General features: G+C 35.0%; 1 protein-coding gene across 1 annotated transcript; it reads left to right on the top strand.

Moving 5' to 3' along the window:
- The first annotated feature begins 106 nt into the window (after positions 1-106).
- Traf-like (TNF-receptor-associated factor-like) lies at positions 107-18,800 on the top strand. The gene is made up of 11 exons (XM_068767058.1): positions 107-173; positions 2,635-2,800; positions 5,330-5,443; positions 8,137-8,282; positions 8,705-8,918; positions 10,371-10,512; positions 12,107-12,279; positions 12,501-12,696; positions 15,006-15,121; positions 16,409-16,564; positions 18,510-18,800. The coding sequence occupies exons 2-11, from the start codon at positions 2,696-2,698 to the stop codon at positions 18,729-18,731; spliced, it is 1,584 nt and encodes a 527-aa protein (XP_068623159.1). The 5' UTR covers positions 107-173; positions 2,635-2,695; the 3' UTR covers positions 18,732-18,800.
- Positions 18,801-20,448: the final 1,648 nt, after the last annotated feature.

Here is a 20,448-nt window from a genome sequence, read left to right as displayed (position 1 = left end):
TATTGCTATCTCCAACGCCCCGTATCAGATAACTACGAACTGATAAGAATTTGTGAATCATGTTCCATTACGCCTCTGGTATAGATCGCGCGTACTGCGACTTATTGTTTTGTGTACATTCCAAAGATTCAGTGTTATTATATACAAAACATCATTAGATTCTATATAATACGGTAAGTAATTTTGACCTTTATTTACAATTTCATCGAATACGACAGGAAATGTAGAAAAAAAAGAAAAGAATTTTAGGAGTAGAGATGTTATTTGTCCTAGCAAAATGAAACAAAATTTGTTTCATTTAACTAGGAGTATAATAGCTGTTCCATACGGAATGCTTTCTTAAATAAATTCATACCTATTTATACAACTATGGGAATAGTATGTGATACCATCAGAGAGGTTTATCAAAGAGTTCGATGTTTATTGTAACGTATGATAAAACGTTGAGTTCTATTCAGTCCTTTTTTTAATTCTCACGCCCTGTCACCTCGCTGTTTAGCATAGCATATAGCAGACTTAAAATAAAAGTTTAATAATGTTTCTGTTATATTTCTCTTTACATTACTACTTGTTCAATTTTTTTATCTGACCGACTCTTGTCTCTTCTCTGTTTCCTTTACATCATGGATGCACAGACCGCGGCCTGCCGGTCGAATACTGGTGGCCCGCCGACAATAAAAATAATACTCTCGTACATTCGAAAAATATTGAATTCTATTCCAGAATAAAACCAAAGAAATTTAATTACCTATACTTCTGGCGGCCGGCCCACCATCAGTTCATAATTTACCCGAGTGGCCCCTAGTCTTAATAAGTCTGTGCAACCATGCTTTACATTATCATCTTAGTCTAATCTAGTCTTCCCTACTTTCTTATTATTAAACATTTACGTCAATCTAAAATCACCGAAAATGTTTGATACAATGGTTTACTTTAAACATATCTCTAGTTCTGTTCTATTAATAATTGTATCGTCCTTGTCAATGTTATTAACACATACTAAACACATTTGAATGTTGGTATCTATTGCTTTAGGATATTTTAGGGGATAGGACACCGACAGCTAGACCTTTTTAAAATAAACCTCGTAAATCTTCCATGACTGTCTCGAGGAGTTACATTAGTTATTCTTCCGTGGGATACCATCAAACCCTTGAGTTAGTTAGTTAAATCATTCCTATCTTTCGCTCGTGGGGTGGCGAGTGAAACGGTTGAAAGAAATAAAACTGTATAGAATAAGGTACTTAATAAGCTCTGCATAAAATAAATTGTTAATTAATAATAAGAAATAGAAAAAGAAATGTTTAATAAAGAATTAAGAAAGTAAAATAAATGTGTAAATAAAGATAAATTAAATGTAAGATAAAATGAAAGAATAAAAATAAATAAAATGAACCTAGCCAACTTAGAGTAAGAAGATGATGGAAGAAAGGCGAGGAAAGAAAGAAGGTATAAAAGAGCAAAACGAAAGATACTGTGAAGAACGAAAGTAAAGAATGAAAGACATTGTGACGCGTGAAAGAGAGTGATAAATAAAGAAAAGACTGCACAAAAAAAATATTCAACAATAGACTCCCTAATCCCAAAAAGTTAGGGGTACGAGAGGCCCCCAATAGCGGGGGCCAAAAAAACCCTTGAGTTATTTGGACAAAGGATCAAAGGAATGTGATGGTCTCCGGTTCTTCAACCTATTAACATTGACTGCAAATAACCGTAAAGATTTTCAATGAGAGAATTCATGGAAGGATAGAATCTTGGTTTCCTTATCATAATTTCAGCCATAGGATTTCCACTACCAGACATAAGCCTTTTCTATATATTTATAATAAAACCAATAGGAATCAGACTGTATCTCAACTATCATTTATAATATATATGTATTTACATATATATGTATAGACCACATAGACGAGCAAACATAGCGTACAGCGTCACACAGTGGTAGGCAGATGAATTTGTTGGATTTAAAAATGTGATTATTAATGTAAAAAAACTATAATCTAGGAATGTAGGAGAAAGAAAAGGATGTAAGCGAAGAATAATAGATAATGTGAACGACGAAAGAGCATGTATAAATAAAATTAAAAAAAAAACTCATTTTACTCTAATTTGTAAAGTCCCTACTCTGAACAAGGCGGTGGAAAGGATACCCATAAAACAACCTTGTCTTGTCTTGGTCGTCAATAACACTGGATTCAAACACTGGATTTAGAATTAATATAAGACCAGGTAATCAGATTTACATAAAGTAATAAAAATAGAGTACAATTGTAGATATCAAAAAAAGATAAAAATAAAAAGCAAAAGAAAACAATGAATTGTGATAAACTGATAAAAACCATGTACTGTGATGATTAAGGAGAGGGTGAGAGGTGATGCAAAGAAGGAAATTAAGAATGAATGAGAATATAAGACTGTGATGTATGATAGAAAATGAATGAATGATAAAATGAAGATCGATAGAAGAGAATGACAATAAATAGGGTGTACCAGAGGTTCCCAATTTTTGGACTATATTTAAAAGAACACTGGATACAAACTGCTACCAACCGGTTCTATAGGAAATCCATGGGGGAAGTACATGGGTATATTAATGAATGTATTACTAACTAATGTCTTACTAATTTGTCCCAGCAAATGTGACTAACAACGGTGTTGGCTATTCGTCTGATGTTCCTCCATAATTGATGATACAATGAGCTTGGACAAGTTGAAGGTGGACCGAGAGGGCGGCAGCCTCGGCAAGAAGGACAGCGCCTGCTACTTCTGCAATGACTTGTTCGAGATGGGGAAATTGCAGGTATTTTTATGCAAGTATAATTATACAAGTATAATTTCAATACTATGATTAGAGCTGCAAGATCGAAATGAAGAGTTCCCTAGAAGAATTAAGGTTATCGATCTATCTGGTACAATTGTGAGCAGTGCAAGGTCGCCTATTGTATCTGTGCAGGTGTCAGCTGATATAAATGAATGAATGTAGCACAATTTAGATATATGTTACACACACACGGATATATATATATATATATATATACATCCGCTATATACTACATATATATACATCCGATATATATATATCCGCTGATATCTCTGCTCGCTGTGCCCCTAACTTCGTATGCGTTTTAACGAGAAAAAAATTTACATTTTAACATTTTTTTTTTCGTTCAAAAATTTTTAAAATAAAAGTAACCTGCCAAAATAGATTCGGCAATTTTAGACATTAACACAAACAGACAGACTGATTGACAGATAGGCAAATATTTAAAAAAAATTTATGATTTTGGTATATGTACCGTATGTATATTAATATGGGTTTTATTTAATATTACAAACAGGCACTTCAATTTTAATATAAAATAAAGTCAACCATAAAAGTCTTTAATAAAAATCTTACGTTTTCGCCTATCTTATTTAAGTATAAAATTTCAAATTATCTATACAGGGTCATTGATTATAGATGTTACAGGTTAAAAGAAATGAATGTATATCATATTTGTCAGTAAAAAGTGATCACTCTGAAATGTTACATTAATGTAATGAAATAACTTCTGGTAGTACACATAATAATTGGAACTAACACTTCATTTATTATCATTACATTATTTATTATTTCTTAAATCATTGATAGTTTTATAAAGTGTACAATACATTGATACACTAAATGAGGTATATATTCACATATTTATACCTTTTACATCTATAACCACTTACCATATTAAAAAGGTTTCCGAAAGAATACGACAGCCATCAATATTTCATAAAATAGGTTAATAAAAATACGACGTCGTTATTGGTTAAAAAGATTTATTGACACTTCTCTTTGAATAAAAGTCTCAATAATCCGGTCTGTCTCGCCTTCGAGTATTGTTAAGATGCGAATAAAATAAATTTTTTGAAAATAAAACGAAGTTGGTACGCGGAATGGGCGTACCAAAACGAACTAAAAGCAAGACACCTAATACATGAAACAAATTTAAACAGAGATTATTATTGAATATACCGAATTTTATAATGTATCTTTATTAAATTTTATTTATAAAGTATTTCAAACGTAATTTTTACATAAAACGAAAATATAAACTTATAAAAATATTACAGAACTAATTTTAATTTTAATCACAGGCAACTATAACTTGCACTAAAATTAAAATATAAATCTGATCAAAAATAAGTCTGTAACCTACATCATCAGATCAGCCGACAGACACCCAATTCAAGGCATTCTCCACCTCCTGAGATCACCACCGGTCTTGCACTGCCCGCATCTAGAACCTTCCCCGGATCTTCACTATATTGTCGGTCCTCCTAGAGGATCTATTCCCTAGTTGAATCAAACTCAAACTAGGCAATAACATAATACTGTGTTCAAAAAGTAAAGTCAATCTGTTTAGAAAATATAAAAATTTTATTTATTCTTCCAAATTAATTTCATCCACTTCTAAGTAAACCCATCCGATAAAACACACTCTTGTAAACGCTTTTACAGTCCATAAAAACAGTCGGAATAGTATCTTTCTTGTACCTCCACAATCGTATCAAAACGGCAATCCTCCCAGCATTTGCGTTTTGAGTTATCCAGAAGCCGCACGGAGCTGAATCAGGCTAATACGGTGGTCGCGGAACGATATCAGTTCAGCTTTGCAAAAAGCGCGAAGAACCAATGCAGTGTGACATCGACCAATCGACACTTGACGAGAGACAAAACATCCTTAAAAATGCAATTACAACTTTTGATAAACAGACTCTTGGCAAGTGTTATAGACAGTCTCACTAACCTAGGAATTTTTTTTTTTAATGGAATCAGGCGTTACCTTGCGGAAGTCCAACCTTAGTAAGAAAAGGACCAATATTTAGCCACTTCCGCACTTGCAGTAGTAGTCGTGCAACAAAGTGGACCGCCCGCCAGCCCGATGTTAATTGCGTATGCGGCAAACAATGCGAATCACACAACTGCCACCGCCAAATCACTCAACACGTGTTTCACCCCTCCACGAGGCATCTTCAGGTTACATCGATTAGTGCCAAACACAGTTCGTTTGACTCTGTGTTTGGCACTAATCTCCTTCTCGTCCTTTTCTTACTTAGGAAATAAATTACCTGCCTTCCTAATGCCCGGGAGTTTTAAACGACAATTTCACATTACTTTTTGATGGCAGAGCAAATTGCAATATTTCTTAAATATATTACTATTTTTACTTAATTTTTATACATAATAGCAGCTTTATTGATTATTGATTTCGTATGTCATGTACATGCGTTCACCTTGAAATTTAATCTAAAGTTGTATAAGAGTGAATCTGTTATTTATCTTGGTTACTACGTTCAGAATCATCTGAGACAGTGCGGCAGCATCCTGGAGCAATGCCCGCTGAGATGCGGAGCCTGGATACAGCGCAAACATAAAGATGGACACGTCAAGGAATGTCCACAGATGGAGAAGGTATGACAACTTTCACATATTTAATTTTCTTTAGAAATTTATTCTCATCTTTGTTTTAAAATCTATGTGACTGTAAACCACGAATCTCAAATGTCTACTACTGTTGAATATACAGAGTGATTGCTAATTGTAAAAGCCTTAAAGTTGTGAATGTATCGAGGTATCATTTGTCGCTACCTTTAAAGTTTTTACACCTATTTTCAATCACCCTGTAAGTATATATTTCGACAGGCAAATATAATTTCTGGCAGTATAAAGTTTACACGGACAAATAGTAAACAAAAATTAATTTTAATATGTAATAATACGAATTTTCAAAATGATTTTTTCTTACTATATTATAATTGCGCTATTATTTCTGAAATGTTGTAGGCGTGTTGAAAAAATAGTTTAGTTTATAATAGTTTAAGATAGGAAATAGTTTAGGTAAAGACTGGAATAATTAAACTTAGTGAAAACATGTAAAAACGTGAGCAAAAAAATTCTGGAATATTAAACGTAAATGTCAAACAAAACCACGGACGTTAATGTCTGTGGAATATAGATCCTAATATGATATGATAATGAAAATTGGAAACAGGAAAGCAATAAATAAATAAAAAGGACGAGAATAATGAAAATAATAAACAAGAGTATTAAAATAGTTCTGATATTAGAGATGTAAATTAAATGAGATATAGATAGTATTAAAATAATTAAGATTTAAGAATAAATAAATTGTTAAACAAATGATAAATATAAACATAAAATTGTACAACTCTAGAAGGAATGAAAGATGTGGAGGACATTAGAGTAAAGAATGAAAGACATTGATGACGAATATTATTTGAAAAATTTTAATATAAATAAAGATCCTGTCCACCCATGATAAGGGTTGAACGAGATATTCCAACAAAAAGGGTCAAATTAAAAAAAAACCTAGTGATTTCATACTACCTTTTATTTAATTATGTATATACTGATAAATATATGTAATTGTAATTGTTCTATAATAATTTTATAGACCTCTATTTATTTCCTAAATCAATGGCGTCTATAATAAAAGTATGACGTTTTTAAAGATAAAAGAATTGCAATTTGAAAAACGCAATTAAAAAGTCGTACGATGAAATATAACCCGTCGCGAATGTCTTGTAGTTTGTTTATTTTAAACCATCTCGATTATTGATGGGAATTTTGAAAATATAATTGTTAAATCATATTTTTAAACTCCACGAGACGCGGGTTTACCGAGAAATCGTGTTGCTATATGAATGATTTCTTTCTTTTTTCGACGCCCTGAACCTTGCCAGATTTCTCGTTAAACATTCCTTAGAGGTTTTATTTCATACGAGACAGACAGACGGTATATTATTCCACTTACCAGCTTTATGATGCAAAAAGTAAATATTACTTGTAAAACTTTGTGTCGTTATCTTTTTTAGCTATGTATAAATTTAAAACATATTATAATACCTTTATCCAAAAGTATCAGATATTATTTGTATTTAAGCCTATTATATGCATGTTTTTAACCAAAAACAACTTTGAAATTGCTGTCTCCCGCTTGTCGTCGCCTCGTGTTGGTTTATGTTGGTGAAATTATACAAAATCTTTTATTTGTTATATTTAACATGCCAAAAAATTCGTAATATCTGTTCTAAGGTGACATCTACTTGTAGGAATATTTCTATGTAAGAAAAGGACCAATATTTAGTCACCCCCGCAAATGCAGTGGTAGTCGTGCAACAAAGTACACTGCCCGCCAGCCCGCTGATAAATGAGAATGAATGAAGCTGATAGATGAGAACTCTGTGTTTGGCACTAATCGGTGTAACATAACTCCTGAAGATGCCCCGTGGAGGGGTGAAACACGTGTTGAGTAATTTGGCGGTTGCGGTTGTGTGTTTCGCATTGTTTACCGCATACGCATTTATCAGCGGGCTGGCGGGCGGTGCACTTTGTTGCACGACTACCACTGCATGTGCAGAAGTGGCTAAATATTGGTCCTTTACTTCTTTAGGATGGACTTCCGCAAGGTAACGCCTGATTCCATTAAATATTTAAGAATATTTCTATTAAAATTCAAGTCTCAATCCACTTATAGCAGCCTAGAGGTGGAAGATTGATACTTTCGATCGTGGATCACGGTTTCCATTCTTACTTTGTACATTAAATTACATAGGATTGCCAATTCACATAAAGAAATTTCGAAAGATAACGACAAGACCTTATAGCTAGAGATATGCTACACGGTGATAAGTGTGTAAAAGGAACAGGTGTGAAAGCTTTGAAAGGTTGAATCAAATGCATCCTAAATAAAAATCAGTGGTTTCAGAAATAAACACGTAATGGTGATATAGTAAAGGAAAAGCGCCTGTCGCCTAATAGAAAAAAATATTAATGCAACATGCATCTGATTGATTACTTTATACAGAATGATGGAAAATAGTTGTTTAAACTTTAAAATTTTATGCTCAAAAATAAGGTACACGTTCACCCCTCTAAACCATTTCTCTAGAAAAAGTACGGCCTAGTGTTCGTACATGACTATAGAAATATATATATATATATATATATATAAGTAATTGGGTTATATATTATATAAAAAGCTACTTTGACTTTACCTTACCGTCTTTGAACCATGAACGACTTTCCACATTTTTCCAACACATGTAAGAATAAAATAAGAAAAATTAAAAAAAAAATTACAGGCACGCAACTCATCGTCTCCATCCCACGCGAGACTCTCTGACCCGGCACCCCCCGTTCTTCCCCCGAGCAATCACACATGGACACCCAAGTCTATACCTCTAGAAGAATGCGTCACATACTTGGAGAAAGAAGTAGCCGGTATCAAGTGAGTGAATATATTTTAATAACAATTAATGGTTTCATTAAAAACACCTGAATTTGTACTTGGGTAAATACTACACTAGGTAAACTGCAAACATTGTAAAAGTCAACAGAAACAATGTGTGCCAAATTCAGTCTGTTTTCTGCAATCCAGTTCTACATTTAACCACCAAGAGACAGTCTCCTAAAGGAGGTCGCATCTAACAGGTTCTATAGGAAATTTTTGAGGATAGCCTATCTAGATTTGGACGTGATTATGACGTTTGCATGCGTACACAGCCCTGTCTATAATGATGCTAGCTTATAAAGTAATGTTTAGAGTCCTCTGAATGATCCAAGAATTCTTTGGAGAAGTCTCATTTCCAATGGTGGTGGTCTCACAGCAGATATGGATAAGCTTTTACTAAAAAGTTAATAAATCACCAGATTAACCCTCACGGAGACGACTGGCCTTCGCGACGTCCACGCCACGGAGCTGGAGAACCTTCGCACCAAGCTAATCCTGGTGGAGGAACGAAGCCAGCACTTTCTGTCCACGCTGGTGTCCCTACGAGCAGCTGTTGACGACGAAGCCGAACGAGCTGCCAACTGGGCTGCGCAATTCAAACATGATTTGGCGAATGTGCAACTCGCCTTACAAGTAACAATCTATTACACAAATGATTGTTAGATATAAAAACCTTAATGGAGTGAATTAACCTATTTAGAATCATTCTGTATAAAATGAACATTCTAGAATATAAAATATGCCAGTGAGGAGTGGTTGTTAGAGCATGTCCCTTGTTTCGTAATAGGTATTTAATGGAATCAGGCTTTACCTCGCGGAAGTCCATCCTAAGTAAGAAAAGGACCAATATTTAGCCACTTGCGCACATGCAGTGGTAGTCGTGCAATATAAAGCACCGCCCGCCAGCCCAAACGCCCAAACCACTCAACATGTGTTTTACCCCTCCACGGAGCATCTTCACGAGTTATGTTACCACTAATCGGTGTAATTTTATTGGTTTTAATTATTATTTTTATTCATTTTATTGCACGACTGCAACTGCATGTGCGGAAGTGGCTAAATATTGGTCCTTTTCTTACCGTAACAGGTAATCCGATGTAAGGAAAACAATCGCCGTATGGTTAAAACGTATAATATAATATCACAGAATATGAAATCTCAATCTGAGTTATAATTATTTCCTTTATTGTACTGCGGTTCTATAAATGGCTGGCTACACGAATTTGGCTTACAGTACATATAATAGGGAAACCGGAAAGGAATGTCGTTTCTGTCGACATATTATACAGAAAAACCCGATTGATTTTTACTGTTCCGGAAATGAAAATTTGTATACTATCTAGTATTCTAGCCATCTGGCTAAAAGTTTTAAAAAAGAAGATGAATGTATTGTTGATTAGAAATAAAAGCTTGTTGAAAATGTAGTCGTATGAATTTAACTTAAGAAAGCGACATTACTTTCCCGTCCCGCTAACATATAAGGAATTTCCACCTAGGTCACTCATCACGATATTTTTAAAACCATGACACTTAGAAACTTAAAATTGGATTTAAATATTTCATTCGTAATATATTATATCAGCTAAGATCGAATTTTAATAAATTCTTTTCACAAGAGGTTTGAGGAGGCGTTTATTAACTTCGCGAATCGGACGGCAGACAATCACTTTAAGATAAATTCAAAAGTGAAAAAAGAGACAATAATATAAATGATATCACTAGTCATAGCACATCATTATCATCATCATTTATGATGTTGTATGTCCATTCGTGTGATGAAGATGCTTCTTTTAACTGAAAAGAAGAAGATATCCACTTCTAGACATAGGCATTTCAAAAATCCAATGAAGTCGGAAGCGATCTGCATCCTGTCTTCCGACAAAGAGGTCAGACGAACTTTACCTGTTCTTCTGTCCACTTTGATAAATACATTATTAAACATTTGTGTATATGAAAAGAATGTATGAAAATATTTATTTGAATTTGGAATTAAAAATAAACCTTCAACTGTTCACCAGCTCACAGTAAATTCAAAAACGTCCACATTATTGGTATGAAAGAGATGTATCTGACTGCGTATTCCAGGAGTTGCAGAGTCAGCAGCTGACAACAGTTATGAGATTGGAGAGTACAGTGAGTAGTTTGGTGCATGAACAGAACGAGAGGGAGCTACTGGAGCAGGCGCTAACACAACACGATAACAGGATACGTGCGGTCGGCAAGCTGGGCAAGTACATTTTTTCTTTTTTTAAAAATCTAGTGATATGCAACATAATCTCCTTCTCAATACAACGTATTCTTCTCTGGAACGCGCTCCTCCCCGATACCAGGGTGATCAGGAGTCGTTGCGTATTCAAAGCAAAGATTCGAAAGCTGTCGCTTGACAAGCTGACAGAATCATCGCGATAATTCGACTTTATTATTTATTATATTTATATAAATAGCATATGCATATATATATATATATATATATATATACATACCAACATCATCAATTTAAGTACAGGACGTTCCATGACGGATATAGGCTTCCCCCATAGATTTCAAAAGGCCCAATTGGAAGCGGCTAGCATACATTTTCCAACCTTTACAAAATCTCTCTTGTACCTTCTTAATGATATCTTTGTGAATTCAAGAATAACAAAGTCTTAGGATAGATTAGATGTCCTATATTAGGTGTAGTATCATCTCTTATGAGATATATCAGAGATAAAGTTTATCTTAAAAGTGTTTCTTTTTATGCCGATGTTCAATGACATTCATTTTGTTCTTTGTTTGTTTTTAGTTCGTATTTAACATACAATCGATGCGGCTTAAGAACTCGAAGAGGTTTTCTTCTTCGTCTCCTTTTCTTTAGCCGATGGGCGCCCACTGCAGGGCATAGGTCTCCCCGAAAGATCGTCAAGATGACCGGTCAAGCATCCTGCGCTGGCCGCATCCAGCGACTTCCCACGACTTTAACTATGTCATCCTCCTGGTGGGGGGCCTGCTTACGTCGCGTGTACCTGCTCGTGGTCACCACTCGAGAACCCTTGGGCTTCAGCGATCATCGGTTGCACGAACAATGTGCCCCGCCTACTGTCATTTTAGGCGAGCAATTCTTCGAGTTACTTTGGTGACCTTTGTTCTTTTGCAGATCTCCCCATTTCTGATTTCTCTCTCGTTCTCTTGACATAATTCAAAAATCGATTCTATTTTTCTTTGTAATTTAGTCATGTATTCTTTTCTCATAGTCGTTTTATGTCGATAACTTGGTTCTTGTGCGGATCGCCTCATTTTTTATTCGATCTCGCAACGAAACTCCGAGCGAGCGAATTAAATCAAAATATTCTTTATTGGAATATGCTATTACAAGCACTTTCAAATCGTCAATCAACAGATTGTCGCCATTGTTGTCCCTACAGCAAGCTACCGCTGGCTCGGAAGGCAGTTCAGCTGAGAGCCGGCAAGAAACTCAACAGTTGCTCTTTACAAATATTGTTTTATAAAGAGCGCGCGACAATAATTAGCTTCCTGAGTGAGCAGCGACATTTAATTCCACTTTTTTATAATATTTTTATAATACCGGTTTTAAATCTCTCCAGTGGCAGATCTGAAATTGATTGCGGAATTTTGTTGTACACACTTTTACTGTACCTTGTGCAGAAAACAATTTATTTCACTTTTAAAAACGAATACTAGGAGTGTACAGCTTGTTCTTATTCCTTGTATGAACACCGTGTCTGTTGTATATGTCTGTTGATAGTTTAACTGCAATAATAAGAATAAATAAATTGTAAAATTAGGTGATATATAGACATATATAATTAATTGAATTGCAGAAGAAGTAATAGAATATATAAAGCAGACGGTAGAAGAAGAAAGAGAAAGGAATGCAGAGAGCCGAGCGGCGCTGGAAGCAGAGCTGATGGAGGCACGGCGATCGTCCGAACAGCTGGTTAACTTGGCTGCTTTGCGGATGCAGCTGGAGACCAGCGCTGTAGCTGAAAGACCGGTAAAATTACTGTTTTTGATCTTCTAGAACTCACTTATAAGTCTGTATTATTTTGAAACGTGTTGTGACGGCCTTAACTAAGGTCCATATTCCGCCTTATTGGTGAACGTTCTTCTGTGAGGTTACTGGTATGTGGTTCCCATTCCATTATATTTAATCGCTATGTTTACCCATCCACTTGCACTACTATTTAATAAGGTATCAAAATATTCTTGCCCCAGGAGTTGGACAGGGTGGCAGTACTGGAGGTGGCAAATGCGGAGACGCGTGCTGAGGCGGCGGAAAACTCCGCTCGAATGGACACCATCAGCAGGGACCTTCGCGCCCTGACCAAGTCATACCACAAGATACGCGGCGAGATAGTTGACTTCCAGGCCAGGATCAATTCCACTAGTCCCGACTTGGGGAGCGACGACGGTACTTAAAACTTTCATTTATTTTCACTGCACAAACAATTCAATTAGAAAGAATAAGATAGTATTTGAACATGTTATTTATAATTCTAAAGTGTTTGTAACGGTCTATTTGTATAGAGAATATTTTAATTTAAACAGTATATTTGGTCATTGATTCATTCATTCGCTCATTCATCCATTCACTCACTCACTCATTCATTCGTTCGTTCATTCACTCAATTAGTCATTTATTCATTCATTCATTCATACGTTCGTTCGTTCGTTCGTTCGATCGTTCATTCATTCATAGACGCATTAACATCGCCGCAATGGCCGATGTCGCGCTGACTTCTCGCAACCTTGATTTTGACGTCAGTAGTAGGAGGCTTACCCACGCCTTGTCTACCGACTCGTAATCATTACTCAAGAACCTTCCGACCGTAACAGCCTTCAGCTGCACGAGCGAAGTGCCCCGCCATCTGCTACTTTAAATGATCTCGTCTTTTCTGTTTTGATTTCGCATCGAAATTCCGTGCATAGCACATTGCTCTCTGGGTGACTTTCATCTTTCTTACAAGAACTTACTGTATATATAAATATATGTATTTGTGTGTGTAATTGTCAACAAAAGACTTTTGAATGAATGAAATCAATATAAATTTCTTTGTTTATCCATTCATTTATTCCTTTATTTATTACATATTAGTTTATTTGTCATTGTTTATTTGCTCAATTCCTTCACCAGTGGAGATAATGTATTCCATTAGTAAATTTGTCTATATGTAAATGGTTGAATTCCTCTGGGTGTACATTCTAAAACTTGCCCATTGGTCAGTTAGTGAATTATAATTGCGTTTCCTTTGTTCATGTCGCCTGTTTACCAATTATCGTGTATGTCTGTTGGTTTATATCTGACTTTATCTACACATAATAATAATTTTGTTAATTTGTCTATTGATCAATCCGTCAATTGGTAATTTTTATTCCTTCCATTGATCTGTTAGTAAATTTGTAAATAAAATACATAACATTAAAGTTACTAATTAAAATCTGATTTGAAAAGGTACGATTTTGGTTTCTGAGGGACAAATCGATATTTTTTTTTAAAAATAAAAGACTTTAGAAGTAGCGTAGTGCTTTCTCAACTGAAATTAAACACTGTTTAAGTATACCGCATGTACTGTTCCGTACGGAATGACTCCCATCCGCTGCAGACACTGCAAGCTCTAATCAGAGAACACCAGAGACCACTTCAACAAACACTACTCACCACACCATAACACCCGCTCTTAGAGCTGTCGTCTCCTTAACACGTTCACTGCGGGCCCAATTTTGAAGAACTTTCAGTTGGTGCGGCTGAGGTCGAATCAGCCTCAAGCTGAACTTCCTAGTAGTGCGGTTGAGGCCTTTTCTGCCTCATGTTTCGGTTGAGTGTAAACAGCCGCCGCACTAGAGTGAAAACACGAGTTTTACGCGCCGCACCAGTGCAAAGTCTACCATGAGGCTGAATCGGCCTCAAGCCGCAGTGAACGTGTTAACAGCGAACAGCGTGGGCGAACCAAGGTTGGATCCGGATACATCGTACGCTCGCATGTGGTCCACGCTGCCGTCCCAAGCCGCATACACAACATCAACACTACACAGCTCTACTCGGGTAGAGCGGTTCACTACGTGCGAATTGACGCTTCCATATTTAAAATCTTCACTGCCGGTGTCTTCAACGTGGGAATCAGCCAGAAGTCAACTTTCTTTTTTGTTGTTTATTTACTTAAAAAGAATTCAATGTTATGAATTAAGTACCATTTGCATATACAAGGCAATGAAATAAATTTACTAAATAAATAAACGTTATAAAAAAATTAATAGTATCACGCACCGGCGCGAGATCGGCACTGCGAAAGGAATACTTTCTATCAGTGCCGGGTCTTGTGTTTTTTGTCACATGGCGAGCCCTTTTTCGTATTCATATTGTAGGCGCCATAAAAAAATTAAAAAAGAAAACTAAAAAGCAACAGTTCGTCAACGAAGTAAGAACGTTCGAGCGCGGTGCAGATACGTTAGCATATAACTTCGCGCGATGCCGGCGTTGTAATGGCTCATAAAAGTTGGTCGGAATGATCTCGCACCGGCGCGAGACTGGCTTCTCACCGTACTCCTTGCAACTCGCGCCGGCGCGAGACCGGCAGCTAAGTAGTTAAACCAATTCGTCATTACAAAAGACAGTGTATACTGTACGAAATCGTAATATTGTCTGTAGCTTCAAATAATTTAAAATTTCTCGCTTAATATTCGTTGAATCTTAAACTTGAAGTAATAAAAGATGTTTTTCAGGACACTTCATATGGAGGATAGACAATTTTACATCCAGGATGAAGGAAGCCAAGGAGAAAGACGCAGTCCTGACGAGTCCACATTTCCGTACCAGTAAATATGGATACACGCTTAAGGCAATCAATATTTTTTTACTTTATTTTACGAATAAAACTATACTGAAAGTATACATTGTTATTGCGATGTTAATAATATACATATATATATATATATATATATATATATATATATATATATATATGTATACACACATAAATGTATATAGGTATATGTAAATACGTATATATATATACTGCTAAACAATCGTTCCCCGATATCTGTTACCTTAAACAATAGTATGCCTCCATTATCGTCGTCATAGCCCCCCGAAACCTCCCCCAATAATCACAATGAAGCACGGACAGCGACCCTGGTGTGAAGTGGGATCCATTACACTTATTGCTGGGCAGTCCGAAGTACGGTTCGCGAAGGTACGACTTGGAGTCAGAGATGGGGAGAAGGTTAGACCTTGGCGGCTTCCTGGAGATCATCTCCAATGAGTAACTCGTTCCGTTCCTTCTCGCTTTCACAGAGCAGGTAATGAATGATGTACCGGACAATAACGGTAGGAAGTAACCTGGTGGAACTACTGGATCATCAGGCGCCGCTGGTTAAGTCTGCATAGCATAAATAGAAAAGTTATAAATAGTATAACATAAATAGATAACAAATTAGTGTATACGATATAAAGCTAATGTCAATTATATATAAAATAGAACTTAAATCAATAAAAAGTAAATTAATTAGATATAGATAAGTGAAACGAAAAATCCAACAAGGTATATCATCAATGTAAATGCCATCTGTTAGACCAATAGATGGCGCGCATACGTAATTATGACATTAAAATTGAAATCCACATAAAACAATGACAAGAGATAGAGTTAAGTAATTTGATATAGTAAGAAGGAAATTAGGAAAACTGTAAGAGGTAGTACAAGGTCTTCGCCGTTTTTAGGATAAAAGTTTATGGCAACTATAAATGATAAAAAACAATAAAAAAAAACATAATAAGTAAACTACCAAAACCATTTTTTTTTCTTGCAATATTATTCCTTCGTGGTATTTATTTAAAATCGAACTACAAAAATTCTTTTGGGATGAGGAATCTTCTGCTTAGCAGCGTCTTAAACGTGATGACAGAAAAAGAATAAATTTGTTTATAGTTCGAGAATGTTTTCAGAAAAACATGAAATAAAATGTTGTAATATATATATGTACAGTTAGAGATAAGTTACGAAGATTCTTTCGTCAATTTATATCGTATTGGAACGCTTTGTACAGGAAAAAAAATCAACGAAATTTGTTTGATAAGAAAAAAATATTAAAAAATATATTATTGAATGTGTTGAATCCCTTGATAGGCAGAGGTGAATCTGAACGGAATCGGCAAATGGAAAGGACGACACATCACCAGCACCGTGCGGCTGGTGGCGGGGCCTTACGACCCATTGCTGGAGTGGCCCTGCGAGCTGAACATCAACATCGTCTTGAAGGACCAGCCCGCGAACAGGAGTCAGGTGAGGAACACAACAACACCATACTATATTACAAGATACCTTATGTGAAAACCTTAATATACCTCCGTTCAACTTACCGGACCTTCTCAAAAAAAATCTACAGCAAAAAGTTTTGAACAGTTGGCCCGGCACATTGTTTTAAATCTCAAGGCAATTCATGGTCGGTAGCGCTTGGGCAGCGACTTAAAATAAAATAATGTACTAACTAATATATATTGAGTAAAAATTACAATATGTATAAATTTAGCTGTATTTACCCATAAGAGAATATTGTGTAAGAAAAATTGTAAAAATTATAAAACGCTGTCGTGCCTCGCAGCTGGGAGAAGAAAGATTCGTATCAAATAGCGGCAACTCTCTCCCAACTGTCTGCGCTTAGTAAAAGTGAAAAAAAAATTGTTAAAAACACTAGCGATACAAATTAGAATTAATAAAAAAAGCATATTACAAGATAGCACACAGATACTAGCGCACAACCTAAAGATAGCAATAATGATAATTAGTTGACTTTAATTTACTTCTAAATAGTTTAAAATTTAAGTTAGTAAATAGATCAAGAGACTTAGTAAACAATGTGACATGCAAAAACGTGAACAAAAGAAATATTAAATGTAATTGTTAAAACAAAGGCATGGACGCTTATGTGTGAGGAATATAGATTTTATTTCAGGCAGACCTCATAGCGAGTAGAACAGGCCGCTGGATCTTTGAGGTTCTGGAATGATGATCACAGACTGATAAGCCCAGCGTTGAACGTCCACCTATATGAACTGAATACCTTGTTGAGGACTTCGGAAGTCGCCGCTTTTGATCATTCCTGTTGAAAATCTATGGAAAAAACCTGTGCCCAGCGTTGGACCTACTATCGTAGAATGTTGATGAAAGCGCTAATGTTCTTCTATTCATGTTTCTGATAAAACAATATTGTGTACACTAAGAACTAGATTTTTGAAGACGGCTCTTGGAGCTTTCATAATGTTACGATTTTTCTGTAATGTTTAAGAGGGATCGGAAAGTAATGTCGCTTTCTTACGTTAAATTTACACGACTACAATCAACAATATATTTACCTCTGTTGTCAACAATCTTTTGCCGTCCAGTATTCAAATTTTGAATTCCGGAGCGGTAAAAATCGATCTGTTTTTCTGTAAAATATGTCAGTACGACAGAAACGACATTACTTTCCGGCCCCCCTAATATTACACATCCTTATCTTACTGTGATCAAAAAGTAAGGTGATTTTTATTCAATTTTAATCCAAATCAATTTCATTCACTTCAAAGTAATCTCCGTCTGATAAAAGGCATTTTTGCCCACGCTTTTTTCAATCCTCAAAACAGTCTAAATAGTCTTTTTCCGGTATAGCCTTCAAGAAATTCGATTCGGTTTTATCTCCTCAATCGTGTTATAATGTCGCCCCGCTTTGGCATTTTGAATTTGCTGAATATCCAGAAGTCGTACGGAGCCAAATCAGGTGAATACGGTGCTAGCAGAAAAATATGAATCGAGTTTTTGAAAAATATGAAGAACCAATACAATATGACATCGATCAATCTAGACGATGCGTTTGACACATAAAACATCCTTTAAAATGATTTAAACTGATCTAAATAATATTCAAACTTTTGATAATCAGACGCTTGAGGAATATTATAGACAGTTCTACTAACCTAGGAAAAAAATTACCTACCTTCCTAATGCCTGGGTGTTTTAAATGACAAATGGTGTTTATCTTACTTTTTGATCACATTAAATTCGATATGTAGTAAGACTTCTTGTCAATGGACAATCGTTGTGATTTTTCAGTGTATAATAAATAGTAAAACTGAAATGAATAATTGAATAAGTAAGAATTCAAATTTACAAACAATAAAGAAGCCTTTTTTATCAATTGGGACTAAATTTTAGGTATAGAAAACAGGAACTAATTTAATGCACTTTCCAGGCCATGGATATAGTGAAGTCCTTGCAGCTTAAACGTAAGTCCTCGTCGAAGAGGCACGACTACGACGAACCAAGCGACGAGAGAACAAAATCCACGGAGAACCTTGATATGAACGTCATACAAATGAAGAGACAGTATATATTCATACCGCACACCAGTCTCGACAAGTTTGAATATATCAAAAATGACGTCATGTTCCTTGAATTTATTGTCAATCAATGATTTGTTATACAGTTTTGAATATACAAGTCTGTCTTGTTTATTTGGAATATACAGATGCAAATTAAATCTATAGCTTTCAAAACACGTCAAATATTTTGAAAAGACATTGCAGCTCTTTTTTAAATATTTTAAATCATTTATTATTAAAGAACAATTCCAATTAGCTCTCAATGTAATAAAACATTCACTATATACATAGTGATTGTTACTCATATTTCAGCAAAAAGCTTTAAAGGCACTTTTTTCCAACAATCTTCTATAAAGTCATCTCTCTTAAATATGTTACGATAATTTATTTTTACTGTAAAAATTCTGCAGAGATCGATATAAATCAATAATTAATTTTAGTGTGAAATAATCCGAACTTCAAAAAGGTTTTCTATTTATATTTTCATTACGTTATTTTTTATTTCTAATACCATTGATTTTTAGATAAGGTGTATACAGAAACTGACATCAAATGAACTATGTATACAATCTTTCGAAGATTTAATATCTATTTCCGATCATCCTATATATGCCTTACAAGAGGTGGGCGTTGCGAATTGATATTTTAACTACTGCAATTAGTAACGATAAGCCTTATGTATGTTTGTATCAAATAAATAAATATTACCTATTTTAAGTATAATTTGAACTGTGTTCGGATAAATCATTCTTTATTTACAAAGAAAGCTTTTTCCAACAGTAGAAACATTACTAAATAGATTATTAATTTTATAAATTGATTGTTATATTCTTTAATGTATTAAGAGAAAAAAGATTTGTTTCTTAAAGTGTTAAAAGGTTTTTTATTTATAAAACAATTGTTATGTTTTTAATTTATTTTGTTTTAAAAATTTTACAACAGCATATATTTTGTCGTTCAAATAAATATATATAATAAATTAAAATAATCTTTTTATTATAACGTAATGGGTATTGATTTTAACATATGTTAATAATGTTACTAAGCACGAGTTACAAAACCCTCTAACCAATAAACACGGGACCCTAGCATTAATAAGTGCCGTGAACACGCGTGACATTGAAGTTATTTATATATTTTTGTGTACGGTTCTCGGAAATTCTAACCGTGTACTATCTCGAACTTACTAGAACCTTTTTCGTAGTATAAATAAGTGTACTTCCTAAGTCGACAGTTCATTGTTGTTTTTCGTGTTATAAGATTAAGATCTACGATCAGTTATACAAAGTGACTATTTGGTAAGTTACTTGGACAGTGAGTTCTTAAGCGATTTGGAAGCGTAGTTTGTACTAAACGAATATACTTTGTGTTAGTGTGACCATCTGATTTGTGAATGAAGGACTCCTTGTGAACCAGTGGTGTTTCATTCCGAGTCAGAATCCACAGTACGTAACAATAGACAATATTTTTCCTTCCTAAGAATCGAGTACGTAATGTCAAATATAATAGTAAAGAATACTTTAATTGATTCAAATTTTTATTCACTGACATTCATTACATTATCACGTGTGTAGGTAAGAAAAGGACCAATATTTAGCCACTTATGCACATGCAGTGGAAGTCGTGCAATTTATTGCACCGCCCGCCAGCCCGCTGATAAATGCGTATGCGGCAAACAATGCGAATCACACAACCGCCACCACCAAATCACTCAACACGTGTTTCACCCCTCCACGGTACCATACCATATCACACTGCATCACCAATCCGCCTGATTTGCGATTTTGGTATTTCCCTTCTAGGTATTTT

Source organism: Battus philenor, unplaced genomic scaffold, assembly GCF_028537555.1.
Source record: "Battus philenor isolate CCGP_79_NKW_IND1 unplaced genomic scaffold, ilBatPhil1.0.hap1 SCAF_22, whole genome shotgun sequence".
NCBI classification, from domain to species: domain Eukaryota; kingdom Metazoa; phylum Arthropoda; class Insecta; order Lepidoptera; family Papilionidae; genus Battus; species Battus philenor.
Note: the sequence above shows the minus strand (reverse complement) of the source record. Positions and strands in the feature narration are given on the sequence as shown.

What these genes read in the sequence shown, in the direction of transcription:
- Traf-like (XM_068767058.1), top strand. Translation starts at nt 2,696, where the DNA reads ATGAGCTTGGACAAGTTGAAGGTGGACCGAGAGGGCGGCAGCCTCGGC. An exon ending in AATGTCCACAGATGGAGAAG is followed by an intron (nt 5,444 to 8,136) that starts GTATGACAACTT and finishes AAAAAATTACAG; the next exon opens with GCACGCAACTCATCGTCTCC. An exon ending in AGCCCGCGAACAGGAGTCAG is followed by an intron (nt 16,565 to 18,509) that starts GTGAGGAACACA and finishes TGCACTTTCCAG; the next exon opens with GCCATGGATATAGTGAAGTC.